Source organism: Nanorana parkeri, unplaced genomic scaffold (assembly GCF_000935625.1).
Source record: "Nanorana parkeri isolate BGI_ZX_2015 unplaced genomic scaffold, ASM93562v1 scaffold398, whole genome shotgun sequence".
Taxonomy (NCBI): Eukaryota; Metazoa; Chordata; class Amphibia; order Anura; family Dicroglossidae; genus Nanorana; species Nanorana parkeri.
Genome location: NW_017306666.1, coordinates 856,889 through 872,903, shown reverse-complemented (window position 1 = coordinate 872,903; position 16,015 = coordinate 856,889). Strand labels below are relative to the sequence as shown.

Genomic DNA, 16,015 nt, shown 5'->3' with positions numbered 1-16,015 from the left:
GTGATCCGATTTTTGGCACAATTATGTTTGGAAATTAAGAAACATCTCGGTATTGAGGGGCCTAAAACATGGAGCTTGGTAATAGTGCACTAGATACAATAAATGCACAGGTCATAAACAGGAGGATGCAGATGAAGGTGTTACTATATAGATGTGCAGGATAAAATAAGTGAACGGGTTAATACACACATCAGAGCAGAGACAAAATGGAGCCAACATGTACGAAAAGAAGGGGGTTGAAAATGGTTTTAAAACTTAATTTTTTTTTTGTTGCTGCTGCAGCGTGTTTTCACGAATAAGCAATTAAAAAATAACTCATCTATTCATTACTTCCTTTGGGGGGAGGAAGGGGAGGGATTGGCAAAATAAACATTGCCATGTGATCATTGTGATAACCAATTGAAAACATAGCAAGAGGAATGGAAGGTGAGTTTTATGCATCCATGTTCACACATCTAAAAGGCATCGAAAATGCAATTATTTTAATTATTATTTGCGCAAGAACTTTTTGGCCAGAATAAAAAAAAAAAAAATTTTAAATCAATTAATTTCTTACGGTTGTGTGCATGTAGCATGACACATAAATCCAAGAAGGACATGTCGTAAGGTTTACTATAAATTAAACGGTCATTATATTAACTATAAGTAATGCATGCTTTACTGCATCATTCAGCCTGCATGTATGCTTACCTTCTTTTTTCTCTTCTTCTTTTTCTCTTTGGCAGCTTGTGCTTTTTTGTGCTCCCACACCAAGCTGGTGAGGTTTGCTACATACTCATCAGTTTGTTGGAGCAGATAGGCCAGACGTCGATCTTTTTTCTGATCAATCAGTTTCCTGTATCCTTCCTCATCTTCAGCCTGTTAAAGAAAAAAAAAAAGATGACACCTGGCTTGTAAATGAACATACCTAAACTAAAAAGAATCCATTATTCTAAAACATTTCAAGCATCCATAAACCCTGGCATATTACTGCATGTCAGAGATAAGAGCATCTTCAAAAGCTTTAAAAATGCAGAAGAAAGGGTAATTTTTTATGGAAACAGAAAAAAAAAACATTTTAACTTGTTTCTATGTGTAAAAAGCTTCTGTAAAAGATCAGATGCAGAATGCATCTTGAAAGTGTCAATATGGACATGCTTACGGTCCATATAAGTACTAGCTCAGTATATAAAGCATCAGTATGCATAATTCCCTCCCCCATTCCCTTCCACATTGAAGACAATCTAAAGAAAATCAAGTAGTAAAATAGTACACTGAGCATTCCATCTGTTAAAATGTTTGCACTTAACTTTAAAACATAACACTTTCCTGAAGACCCACATGGGCAATCATGGCATGCATCAGCTCTCTATTTAAAGGAGAACTATGAGGTGAGTGCTTTTCACTCACCTCATAGTTCTAGCCGACCTGTGACAATGAGACTATCACAGGTTGGCTCGGTAGATCGGGAGGTGAGCGAACACATACCGGGTTCGCTCACCTCTCGATCCGGTCACGGCTCTCTGCCGTGACAGGGGGAGGGGCTGGATTCCCCTCTCCCCGCTCCGATCTGCTAGCGCTGACTGGCGGAACGGACGGGGGAGGGGGCGGGTACAGCTGGCTCTGCCTCTACATAGGCAGAGCCAGCTGTCACTCACGCAGCTGGGCGGATCCCGTCATCTAAGTCGGGATCCCCTCCGGCTGCGGCGTCTCAGTATACCGTGAGCTGTAGGGTAACGGGAGGACGCTAGTTTGTGTCCTCCCGTTACCCTAAGGAGAACTATGGGGAAAAACACTGACCCCATAGTTCTCCTTTAACAGAATGTCTGTTCAACAAACATTCCGTTCATAAGAGATCTGACACCTGCCACAATTGCCCTTTTCAATAGCTTAAATTCTGTTTATTTTTTAACTGGCAAACTTAAGAAACTGAACACCTGTGTAAAACAAATATTTCAGTTTAGGGTAGATGGTGATTAAATCAGGTCTGCAAACTTTTAAAAGCGTAACTAAACCCTCATATTTGTCAAGGACGGTGCCATCTTAGCCTCTATTTACATCTGCAGATGCCATAGTGCTGCTGCACACATGACTAGCTATGACTGCAGTCATTTCAGGGCTTAAAAGGTTTGTGGAGAGTTGACATAAGCACACACAGGTAACTGACAATTATCATCAGAGACAGCCTTGAATGTAGCATACACTACACATGCGCTATTTGGCAGAATGTAAATACACTGAAGAAAACCACATTGGTTTCTTCCATTAAAGAAAATCTGAGCAAATTAAATCAAAAATAATACGGAACATTTCTAACTTCATCTCTTTTGGGAATTCGTTAAATCTTTGGGTTTATCTGGTTTAGGAGCCATTAATAGATCACTTACTGTGTGATTTTGCTTCATATTTATTTATCATGCCAGTCTTTATTTCATGCAAAGCATAGAACTAAAGACTGCATATGCCCCCTTCAGTATATTTGTATATTAATAGTTTTATGTTAAAAAAGACATGCACTTACCATAAGTCTTCTCATTCTTTCCTTCTCAATTCGCTCAGTCTCCTTCTTCTGTTCTCTTTCTGTATTTGCATGCCATGTGGCAACAGCTTTGGAAAGTTTTTGGATTTTGCCAGTGACAGATCGGTGGTACTCTTTAAAATCTTTAGCATGTTGCAATATACTGTTGAGATACTCCTGCATTAAAAAAAAAGAAGAGACATATTTCTTGACACTATATACTGATTATTGAAGAATGCTTGCATAGTATAAATACAAGCACACACTCATACTGATTTTCACAGCAGTAGAAGGAATAAAAGGGACTTTTACTCAAGATTCACACACTTTTTCATTTGAATCTCGAGTGCAAGTGGTGTATATTCTGGGTGAAAACATTGATACACCGGCACCAAGAAGTACTTACACACACATGCAGAAGCTTTCAGTGTCTGCACTCTGCCTGACTGCCCAGCAAAGCTCCAACACTACTGTGTCAGAGCTTGCCTACTTCCTCCCTATTAGATCATCACAATGCTGCGTTCCCTCATTGGCCAATACGAATGTGTGCAAAGTCCATCAGGACCAGCAAAATAAATTAGCAGACAGCATGACCCAAATGTTGCAGCTTGAAACTGCTGATGTGCCATGATCATCATCACCATCTGCAGCTAGCTCTAAATACAACACAAAGTCAGCCACTCAGTGACAGACACAATTGCTGCATCACCACAGACTTCTTATTGGCCGCAATTTTTTATTTCCCAATGCAAAAAAAAATATATAAAAAAATAAATGCTGAGCAATTCTGAAGCCACTACAGAATTGCTTGTTGGACATGGCATGTACAACAAATAATGATTTGCAATTAGACTTGGTGCCAAATACTACAATATCAAAACTGGCACCTATGTGTGGCCAGTTCAGCTCTGGCTCAGTGATGAATTTAGCCATCTAAATCGTTTCTCATGTTTTAAGTACACTGTTGCTATACTGCAACATAAACTGGCGCTTGAGGAACCAGGGATTTGATTTTCATACATTATGTGCTGGCGCGTGCTCAGACTCAAAGATTATGGTCACAGATGGATATGTATGTGCTTGCACAACGCAAGTACCTGGCAAACAAATAATATACCTGATGTTTTTGTCTGCGCTTTCTTTCTTGTTCGATTTTCTGCTGTTTCTCCAGCTTTTCAGTCATTCGAGCCTCACGTAGTGTCTGTCGCTTGCTTCTCTTGTAGGCTTTAGAGTTCAGGGCAGTCTCAAGAGTGGTATCACGTCGCATACATGCCACAACTTCCAGCCTCAGCTGAACAGAGAGATGGAAACAGCAATCATCAGGAAGGTGTAAAAGGAAAGTGACACAATTTAGAAAATGAATACAATACAGAACATATTGAGAGGATGGGGAGTTTTGTGATATATATATATATACACACACACACACGTGTGGTGTCTGTCGGTCTGTTCTTAACGTATTATGAATGTTGAACTATGAATAAAAAGCAATGAACCCACACAAAGTGTGCAGGTAAACTATACATAGCAGTTTACATCAAGTCTACAGATCAAATCTTTATCTTACAAACATTTAATGCATGGTGTGTCCATTAAACTTAATAAAGCTCAGCACTGAGCGTCTCCCTTCTCAGAGTGCTTCAACTGCTAGTAAAGTGGATCTTTCCTACTCTACGGGTCTATTTTACAGAAGCTTTTATATTGTTTAAATACTAGAATGCTGGTGTTCTTTCTAGACATTTGCCAGCTTCTGGCTGCAAATGGTAAGTAGGAAATATTTAAGATTTACCACACTGAATTAAAATATGTTAATTTATACTCATTGTGCAAGCTGCTTAAGCGTGGTGCTATTTGTACCTGGCGTTGGAAGTTTAAAAGTCTAAGGGCCTTTAACTCCACTGTGGCCTTGGTTCTCAGGTCAGGTGGTAGAGAGCCAGGTAAGTTCTCCAGTTCCTGGATCCTATGGGCAATACGAGCCTGAAGTCTGAAACACAAAACACAGTTATTCTAACAGAGAAGCAATGAACATTCCCACCCTTCTGAGCAGTATCTGATAAAAATTAATCTCTGCATAACTACCCAAGGCAGACAGCCCCCACTAGGCTAGAGGAGATGGAAAGGGTGTGCGAGTCACTGTGCATGCTATACAATGTCATCTCCCCGTTATTCAGATCTATTTCACAGGTGGCCGACAAAAGTGTATCTAAAAATATTCATATGTATGATTTCATATTTACTAGAGTAAATACCTTTTTATCTAATACTTATAATACAGAAAATACAGGGGGGGGACACAAATACTTAAAGAACTATTTCCTGTTCCACTAAATAATAACTATTGATCAAACTATGCAAGACCAATTATTTATTTATTTTATAAATAAGTTTCCCAAAGCAGCATACATATACCATGCTTCATATCCCATGGCAGTTTAAAAACAGATAGCGAAACCTGACTGGTTGAAATAGAATAGATTCCTCCTGAACAATAGCAGTGCATTTTCAGCCTTGTGACTTCAGCCTCAGAGCTGTATATCTGAAGTAAGGGGTCATCTAAGGCCCTGCTGCCTCTGTTAGTTTCAGGTAATCTGGACTGATTTGGTGATAATGTTCTACACGCAGGGAGGAGAGCTGAGCCTCCTGTGTCAGCGCGGGCTGTCTCCGCCCACATACCGCTCTGCCGGACGGTGATAGGAGGCTGAGCGGTGTGCGAGGAGAGACACTGGGCGCTCACAGTGCTCTCCTCCCGCAGCGCTCGGCCGCCTGTCACTTTCTCTCCTCCCCGCTGGAACACAGAGCAGCGCCCAGCGGGGAGGAAAGAAACCTGGGATGTGCCGATGTATCGGCAGGAAAATGGCACTTTCGGCATTTACGATACAACGATATGTTTCGGTGGCCGATATATTGGTGCATTCCTACTAGTTACATTTAAAAACATAATTCATAAATTTTTATACTAAAACATTTTAAAAAAAGGTTTATATATTTAGCGAAAGCTCCGCTTTAACTGTTCCATGATTTTACTCTATTGTTATTACAAATAAGAAAATTCTCCTAATGTGATGTTTTTACATGTCAATTTTATTGTGACCAAGTAATAAGAATGTAATCGTACCAACCCTCCCAATTCATTAATGCACACTGCAATATCTGAGCCAAAAAGACAAAATTCCAAACCAGCAAGTATGAAAAAAAACTTGCGAACACAGCACTTTGTAGTTAGCGATTACAGCCATATTTACTGCTAAAAAGTCTTGGCATGCTGTATGAATAATTAAAAAAATACTTGTTTACAAAATGTATACTAAGCAACACAGCAAATTCATTGCATATTAATGGAGAAGTAATATCGCATGTTACAATGTGCCAGCTTCTTCTGCTAGCAGATTCACTTCTCCTGTAGGATTCATAAACCTCTTCCCAGAACCTGAACAAATATCTCCTGGCTGTAATATAAGTCTGTTTCTTGCTGGAATAGTAACCTGTCTTGAATTACAGTTCAATCTCTATGAAAAACCTGACTGACCTAATTCTAATTCAATTTTTTGTACTCCAGAGGAGAGGAAATGAGTCTCCTGCAGTGATGCAGAATTACATCCTTGTGGTTTGGGGTGTTTTAAAGCCTCAAATCTCCTTAGGAGACAATCTGTCGATCTTTTTGTTGTGTATTTATAGAGCAAAAGGTAAAAAGGTGATCACACAAGACAGACTGTAAAGTCACTGCCCCTACGCAGCAAATGCATTTGTACCCAAAACAATGCGGCTTAATGTAATGCTAAAATTGGACTCACTGAAAGGTTATTGCTTGCTGAATACAAAATGGAACATGCAGAAACAAGAAAATATACTTATTATGGGACTACCAGAAACCCATAATCAGGGCTTAAAAATGTTAGCGTGTCTCACCAGTCACTCAAAAATTTCACCAGTCAGCATGACCGGACTAAAGCCACGGAAAAAAATAGTTTTCTCTACATTTATGTTATAAAACATTTATTCTTACCCATCTTTTTGGTAAAATATAAAATACGGAGTCACGTCGGGTAAATAGACACCAAACACGTCAAGCCTTAAAATTGCGTGTGCCCGCAAAATCACAAAACACGACCAGACCGAAAATTGCCCATAGGCGACACTTTAAACACTTCTATTGCTCATCAGCTTAGTGTTATCAGTGATTAATGGCCCGAGAATTATTACTCTCACTCCGACCTTCGCGGCGATATGCAACATGTGCGTCACAATAGTCGTTTTTGCGCACGTAGGCGCACCCGACCCATGCTTGCGTGTGTATGGGGAGGGCGAGGGACTTAAAAAAATGAAAGAAGCATAAAAAAAAAAACTAAATTTTTCTTCATTAATTTTTTTTTCCCACTTAACTTTACTGCCATCACATGGGGGGGACTAAAAATCTCCTCTTTATGGAGACATTAGTGGTCTCCCAGACCCCTAATGTCACCTAGGGACCCCCAGAGAAGCTGATGAAGCACAGATCTGCTTCACCAGCTTCTCCCCAGCTTCTGTACCGCAGAGTGACAGCAAAATGCTGAAGTGATGTAACATACATCACTTCCTGCATTCGGGGACTGCAGAGGAAATCAGAGGGAGATCGGATACCGATATATCTCTAGAGACGCCCGATCGCTTGAATGTAAAGCTCTGGCCGTTTAAATACAACGGCCGGCAAGTAACTCGTCGGGCAAGTTACTCGTAACAGACGAGGACGAGTGCATTTTTTCAAGCCCTGCCCATATAATATGCCAAAATACACCCGACATGTAGAAATACACCGGTGAAGCCTTCTGTTACTAAATGATCTTTAGAGAATTGTTGGATTTACATTTTCCAGACATTGTTCTGGCCTCGTCTAAATGGCATTTATCAAGCTTTGCTTACTACTTTGCTAAACATTCTCTGGCTTATTTTAAACAGCTTCTTCGGGAGTACCATTGTCTGCAATGTGGGACAGGGAGATACATTTCTGGATTTCACCTCCATACCAAATTCGATTTTGTGGCAACTTCATGTAGCTTTTTATGGTCCTTAGAGCACTATTATATGAAAGGGGACTACTGCTTTCACAGTCAAAAAGAGCACATTTTTTGGAATTGTATTGACACTCACTGTATGTATAGCCTACATGTCTTTCTGAGCTATAAAATGTTAGGAATACATTGGCAGTATTCCTATGTTACATTTCTTTTAGCTATAAACTATGGGGGTGATTTACTAAAGGAGTACATTGTTCAGTTATCCAAGTAAACCAATATTCACTTCACACTCAATGTGCAGAATTTTCTTTTTTGTGAATTAAAAACATTGTTTGCACATGATTTTAGTAAATTAACCTTAATGACTCCTATGGCTTGAATTGTCATATTAGCATAAAAACATTAGTGCAAATATTTTGTGCATGCACAACTTAAATCTGAAATCAAATTTATTTCCTATTTTCCTGCATTTTGTCTTTTTTGGGTAGCCTTGCATTTACAGCCACTTCACCACTCCTCAGACTCTTTAGCACAGAAAAAAATCCAGCTTTATTGTTAGAAGCCTTGAAACTGCACTTTAAGAAACCGTGTCTCAAATATTCATGTTCTGATATTTGTTTTCTTTGGTTTAATTCTTCCACTTGATCCTGCACCAACAATCGGGTGCATTTTCCTTCCACTGACACCAATGAAGGGGTGCATTTTGTTCCCACCGACATCAACAATGGTGCTCATGTTACTACCACTGACAACAACAATGGTGCTTATTTTTCTCACCCTGACCCCAAAAATGGTGCTCATGTTACTACCACTGACATCAACAATAAAGCTCATGCTACTACCGCTGACACCAACAATGGTGCATAATTTTCTCCCCGACACAAACAATGGGGCTTGTTTTACTCCCACTGACACCAACAATGGGTCTTCTTTCTGTTCCCATTGACACTAAGGATGGAGCTTAGTTGTACCCAATGAGCAGCAGTGTAAGGGACTGCTTACACTTTGTACACTGTGCTATATGTTACATAGCCCTAACTTTTGCACTGCATATATTACATAGTTCTGACCAAAGTATTTATAGTCTCAATAATTTCTGGTTGCAATGTAGTGCATGTTCTCATTTTAGGTAGGTTCAAAGTGTTAGCACACTATCTGATGTGCAGAAACATATATGATGTGGAAGAGTTTTATAGTTTAAAAAATATATGTTATCAGGAAGTTTGTATGTCTCAATATTCAGTGCAAAACCTCTCTCGATGGTTTTGCTCCAGGACCTATTCTGTCTAAAATAACAAAGCATAAGGGTAAAGGTGCAATACTACAAGCCATGCAGCCACACCCATTTACTGGCCACACCCATTTACTGGCCACACCCACTCTGGGCCACTCCCAATACTTTTGACGGGCAGCGCTCATTTTTTCGCCGCATTTTAAGCAAGCAAGCAGAATGATGGCCATTCCATAAAACAGGGACTATTTGTTTTGTAGTTTTTAACCTTAGTAGTTAGTGTTTTTTTGTAGGCTGGCAGGTGTGTGCTGGGAAACTTATTTGCTGTTGTATTTGTTTTGTAGTTCACAGAACCGTGTTACCTTACATATGTAGGTTAAAAAAAGCTTGGGGTAATAAAAAGGTAAACTGTTTAACAGTAAATTGTTTTTGCCAGCCCTAAAGTGACACTGGGCTGGAAGAACATACAAGGAAAATCTGTGTGGAGAGCTAAGTGGCTACAACCAGTTATCATTCTGAACGAGCATCTAAGGTTACAAAAATGCTTGCAACTATCAGTGTTGGACTTGAAATCTATTCCTGGCTCTCTTGGATCCTAGATCTAGGCTGTACCATTGCATTACCTCTCCCTAAGATTATGACCCACCCCCTGTCATTTACCTGTCAAATATGTCAGAGCTTCAGGCAATAGAGGCTCTGACTTTTAAACATTAAATAACAGGGGCTTAACATCAGGTGGGGCAGGCTTAATGTCAGGTAGGAGAGAAGAGGAGGCCCCATACAGTGCCTGGGCTTTGTATCCAAGGGCCTCTGCAGGAAAACGTGGATGAACCTGAAGATTACACACATTCCTGTACCTCAATACGGTATACTTTAGGTCTTTTTAAAAGTAGAGCTATGACCTCAGATTGAGCAAAAAAAGGTGTAATGTGGATCTGCACTTGTAGATTCTCTTAGTCCCCCTGCAAAGTGCACAAATACCTGTGGACCTGCTTGCACGACATTGGGATGAGGAATTGTTGTGGCTATCAGCATTGTCACTGCTAATTCACAAGCCTGTAGCTTGTGAATTAGCAACTGAACACATCAAGTCCTCCCCACTGCCTTCTTGATTGCCAGCACTACCGGTGTTCCCGAAATCCTCCCACTGTGTGCTGCAGTGTCTCAAAGGGGAGAGCATGGAAGAAAGTACAGAAAGTTTTTTGTTAACTTTATGAAACTTGTGCATCACAAGTCACAAAGGAGCCTTTAGTTGAGCCAATTACACTTTAAGATTCATGTGGTTAATAAATCTCAAACATAGATTTAAAAAAAAAGTATATATAAATCTATCCTACATCTAGAAAACTGTACATGTTATTTCTATTGCAGATGGTGTCCCTCCAACTATCAAAACCTAGCGCACACATTCTATTTTCTAGAGTATAGACAAGGACACTGGTTGCTATGGACAGCACCCCCACGTTTGTTATCCAGTTACTAAAGGGTATCCATGGTCAAAAACGAAAAATAAATATGCATTTCTATATTGAGTTTTCTTAAGCTCTATCTCACTCCTATTAACCACATTGATCTACAAGTTGGTAAACTTACTTATTGAAGATGCCCATAGAATGAACCTCCTTGTGTCACCACTCTAACAAAGCCTGCCGTCTGAACTATAACTCAACGTTTGAACTTCTCACAATGTAACATTATCATTGCTTGCTGGAAGTAATGCATGATGGGATATGAAGTCTTCAGAAATCAAGATTGCATCGCATCAAGCAGCAGAGAAAGAGACCCAGAGCACACTGGGAATCCAGGAAGTTGATGAAAGTGATGGGCCGACAGAAGGCAGCACTCAATGCAAAAAAGGCTTATTGTAAAAAAAATCCCTTTTATGTAGTATCAAAAACAACTCTAGCATGTATTCCTATTATAATGGTGATGTTATAATAGGATAGTATACGTTGTGACTTTAAACTCCTTTATTACAACAGTCAGAAATAAATCCCATAAGCCACTACAGCTTATTATAGCGATCATATTGGTCAAGATGTCACCACTGCACCAGAACATATCTTTGAATAAATGGAAATGACATTTACCAAAAGGTCAAAACAGATGTACTGTCATCTAAATAGCTTTGATCCGAGTCAAACTCGAGTTTTTGCTCTTTTTCTCTTTGCGGTAAAATAGAATATATAAAAAGTGCAGACTAATTAGCATTGCATTGGCCCTGTGAACTGCAGCAGTGTGAAAGCTCATCATTACTGCTAGCCTAATGAACACTGTACACATATACATTCTGTGAGATGCAGACTGCAGACTCGCCATCTGCCGACACAAATGCTAGAAAGGAGGTGCCAGGAAACCATAGCAAAACTAGCATAAAGTGGGGAAATCAAAATCTTTCACCCCACATGGAGTCAGCCGTTCTGCAATATTACCAATGTTTGAAGCATGACAATAGTAATGCAGAAGCTGGTATATAGATGAAAGATGAACATGTCTTCTTTTGTTTTGTATGTGCAGAAATTTTATTCAGAAAACAACCTCTACAAAAGATAATCCTCTTGTGACTTCGTTCACTTTGTTTTCATTAATAGTAGTTAGCATTTTTCACTGCATACAAACATCACGGCATCAGTGTAAACGACGCAGCAGGGGCTGCTCATTGTAATCTTTTTAAACGAGGCAAGCTTCTTTTCCTTTTTTTTTCTTCTTTCTCCAAGGAAGACGGGAGGGGGTATTCTTTCACTGAGATTAAATGCAATAAAAGTAAAAGATCGAAGAACTATCCCCTTGGGTGCTGGTGAGATTGGTGGAGAACATCAAGGGAAAGATCACTTTGTACAAATAGGAAAAGCAAATGGATGCCTGTGTTCTGTCTGTGCAGGGGAGCAGGTCTAAGCAATTATTAGCATGTTGATGTTATGTGGGCTTGTGCCCCTTAAAGATCATTACACATAATTACTCCCCGGGAGGTCGCTACTATCTCCAGACCCACCGCTAACACAAAAGACAGTGATACACGTCTCGCACGGCAGGGAAGAAACCACTGGTTATTATCCAACTTTCCTATTGTTCACTCCCACACATTTGAGTCAGCTCCTACTTCTCTGCTTGTCAGATGCTTGATGCAAAGTCTGCTAACAATGACTACTCCTCTGATATGTCACTAATGCAACTACTGCACTTTACATACATCTCCAACAACAGAACTGGGGGCTGCATCTTAAGAAGGTTTGTTTCTATAAACTGCCCTCACGATAAGAAAATAATACAAGAGACAGACTAATAGGAAAGACTGACACACACAAAATGCACAATTTGCATAAACACACACCACCAAAGGACCTATAGAGTATACCAGTTTGCACATGAGGTGCTGAGAGAGAGAAAACAAGTTTACTGGTTATTGCCAGATTGGTAGATACACTTAGGGCTGTTGGTCCCCTTTAATATCTAACTACTAAGTGATCCAAAGATTGTGGGTGAGACAGTCCAACCAGCGTAGATTGCAGAATGCATTTAAAAGACATTAAGGTCTCTCTCCCACAAACAAATACAGGCATATAAATATACACATACAGCGTAAAATATGTATGTACCTGCGGTGTCCAGGAGCCCAAGCTACTGTTTTATTATGTATCTATAGGGTTGTATGGACATAATATGCTGTACGCAGATATAATGGCCATAATGGCGTGCACCTGTAAACACCAGTACTTGCTTTTACATGCACATGGGCGTAAGTTCCCGAACGCGAAACATCACGTAAAACATGCCTGTATGCCCATGCACCCGTGGGAATGAGCCCTAGAAGTGGTACAAATGTAGAATACTTTCATTTCTTTACCAGCAATATGTGGTTTTAACCACTCCTCGGATAAAGCAGGGATTGGTTAAACTTCCAGTCTTGCTCTCGCTGTGAAGTATATGAATGATGGCCTTGGTTAACATCAGGTGGGGCAGGCTTAATGTCAGCTAGGAGAGAAGAGGAGGCCCCATACAGTGCCTGGGCTTTGTATCCAAGGGCCTCTGCAGGAAAACGTGGATGAACCTGAAGATTACACACATTCCTGTACCTCAATACGGTATACTTTAGGTCTTTTTAAAAGTAGAGCTATGACCTCAGATTGAGCAAAAAAAGGTGTAATGTGGATCTGCACTTGTAGATTCTCTTAGTCCCCCTGCAAAGTGCACAAATACCTGTGGACCTGCTTGCACGACATTGGGATGAGGAATTGTTGTGGCTATCAGCATTGTCACTGCTAATTCACAAGCCTGTAGCTGTTGTTTGACTTGCTCAGCTGTCCAACAACCTTTTTTTGGCTTTATACTGTGCTATTCTACACCATTATAAGGGCAGTATTTACCATAGATAGCTGTGCAAGCAATAAACATGAATACATTGTATAGGCTGAATGCTATGGACTTCAACCAGACTAACTATGCGATTAAAAATAGCCCAAAAGCCGGATCCCCTGTGTGGCTGCAAACCTGTACAAATCTACTAAAATAGGTGTAGCAAGCAAAAAGGAAGAAATGGACAGTATACTAATGAGGACCAGAGCTGCCAAACAATAAAAAAGGTGAAAATAAAGAGGGAAAAAAAAAGCCTAAAAAAGAAAGAAACTAATGTGCCACCACGTCTAATAATTGGTAAGCTGAAGCATATTACATTGTTTGCTTTAGGGTTTAGATCCACTTTAACAAAATAATCACACATGAAAGCATTCAGCATTGCAACTCATTCAGGGGATGCAGTCCACCTACTGCAATTTGCAGGCTGCACACATCTTGTGGAGAGGCTCAGCTCTGGGGGATAAATCCATAGGACTGCAGCTATCATTTCTAGGCTGAATGGCCTAGAATCAGAATTAATAAACATGCAGGCCTGTGTGATCTGCAGATCACAGATGTCAGGTTTTCACATTCAGATAACAAGAGGACGTCACGCCAACAAGAAGCATTTAAAAATGTGTCTAAAATTCAGATTTTACATGTTGTCAGGTAAACAAAGCTTTGAAATTGTGTTTCTTTTTTTTTCCACCACTTATTCCTGTAGGGATGGCAAGGCAGCCAAAAAGCCAAGCCAGTTCACTTAATACAAACTGCAACTTTTCTTGGGGACCTCAAGGTGTTCCCACATCAACAAACATGCTGAGCCTATCGGCTACATTGTTCCAAGATCACTTCCAGGGATAACTAGGGACATCCCTTATAGATGACCCAAGTAATATAACTGGCACCTCTATATATGATGCAGCAATACCAGAGCTAGACAACCTCAGCAACCCAGCTGTGGTGAAACTACAAATCCGATCATACATCTGGGAGTCATGCCTGTCAGAGTCTTGCAATGTCTAATGGGACTTGTAGTTCCACAACAGCTGGAGTGGCAAGGCTGCCTACCCCTGGTCTATACTCACGAATACAAATACACGACTGAACTGACATACTCCTCACCCAAACATAAAGAGTAAGCAAAGCAATTATACATAGAAAACATACACCCATCAAATACTCATTAGATCTCCTTCCATATCTCATGCCCATAAGCAAGTTTGAAGACACAGAGAAATCAAATTAAAGGTGATCCATGTTCAAAAACTTATCTTAGGCATCCCTGTCATGGGCCAGTACAGGGTCCACATAGCTGCAGCTGCTGACTCACTACACCTAAAAAAAAACCTTTCCAAAAAGTGTTTCCCTTCCCTTCAGAGAACATAGAAGTGATGAGATTCAGAGAACATTGTTTTTTTATATACGGCACCTGTATTCTCTTTCTTGCAGTATTTCAACAGGATCCAGTCCCTGGGGCTTCTGGATGGGGCTGATGCGGTTCTGTTTTTGCTGGAGCTGTACAATTGGAGCTGGCTGTCCAGGAGTAGGCTGGGGAACTGATGGACCTGGCAGAGCAACAGAGGGAGCAACTGTGGGTGGTGCCGGTGATGGTCTTCCGCTTGGGGGTGGTACAGCAAGTTTCTGAGGCGTGCTTACTACACCAAGATCGGTACTTTGTCCTGATGAAAATGAAACAAAAATGTAAACTTTTTTTTTTATATATTACAGCTTTAAGGGAGCTAGCTAAACAATCACACTAGAATACCTTCGCCCCCATTCACCCCTGACCAGAGCAGGAATGCACAGTATGTTCGTGCGCATATGTTTTCCCCTCTTGCTGCTGGACAAATGTGGAAAAGTAATGCATGTATCCTAATGTAATGAATCCTCTGCATTTCTGCAAGTTTTCTAAAATCTAGTTAACATATCTATGGTTAGTGTCTGTTACATGTAAAAAGTCAGAGGTGCCTCCTAAAATTTTACATAAAATAGCTGTTTATGTCAGATAATCACTAGGGCAGGAGATACTTTTACAGACATAGGATACACATATAATATCTCACATCTGAAGTGACGTTTGTCTTTCTTGTGACAACAGTACTCTTGCGTGTTGTATGGCATACATGATGTGAACCATATCTGGATTTACCTTCTGCCCATGGCTTAGGAGCCATACTAGCCGCATGCCCAGCCATTCCTGGAGCTGGTCCTGTCCCAGTAGGGGGAACTCCCATCGGATGCATTCCCATACCTATATTAAAGGAAAATTAATGAATATTGCAGGGAGGCGACACTAAATAAATGCTAAACAATATATTTTTGACATATTTAAAAAGATAAAAAGCAAACCAATACATTTCTCTGGAAGCCAGCTGGATTAAAAAAATAAATAAAACTAAATCAGCTTTGTTGTCAGCCAGAACATACTGACTAGGATAAAGGGTAGAAGGGACTGTTGGCAGGAACATAAATCAAAGCAGATATAAGATAGCAGTCAGAAGATCCGATTGACAAATGACTGTTCTCTGTCAAGTATACTCCTATTCATGGGAATGCATGTTCCTAAACTAAGCAGAGACCCCTACTGCCAGTCTTATCTCTAGGCAACGTTTACAATGAGAAGAATTCAACATAGCTGATCAATTCGTACCCCAAAATTAGTTGTCTGGCAGTGTTTGCATGGGCCACAAATTACACATAGCCATTATGTAATTGCAAAATGGGACCATCATCAGTCAGGTCAAAGGATAACAACTCAGGGGTATAGAAATGTAAAAAACTACTTGTCCAAGGACTAAAGTGAGGGCCCAATCTACTTGTCCCTCATAATGATCTACTTGTCCTGATACAAAAATAGTTTTAACCAAAACCGTATTTAACTGTGCTAAGAAGCACTTCCCATCGGTCAGCACAGTCACCAGGCCAGGGGGCCAGATTTGAGCAGGTAATTCCATTTTCCCA

The 16,015-nt window shown here is 40.3% G+C and overlaps 1 protein-coding gene across 1 annotated transcript in view; it reads right to left on the bottom strand.

The window, feature by feature from the left end:
• The window catches only part of SMARCA2 (SWI/SNF related, matrix associated, actin dependent regulator of chromatin, subfamily a, member 2), a 147,899-nt gene that overhangs the window by 96,677 nt on the left and 35,207 nt on the right, over positions 1–16,015 (bottom strand). Inside the window, exons 5-10 of the mRNA XM_018559474.1 lie at positions 15,225–15,305; positions 14,484–14,733; positions 4,355–4,481; positions 3,615–3,788; positions 2,501–2,674; positions 691–858 (exon numbers count right to left, since the gene is read on the bottom strand). Coding sequence (XP_018414976.1) covers positions 691–858; positions 2,501–2,674; positions 3,615–3,788; positions 4,355–4,481; positions 14,484–14,733; positions 15,225–15,305 — 974 coding nt within the window. The remainder of the gene's footprint in view (positions 1–690; positions 859–2,500; positions 2,675–3,614; positions 3,789–4,354; positions 4,482–14,483; positions 14,734–15,224; positions 15,306–16,015) is intronic.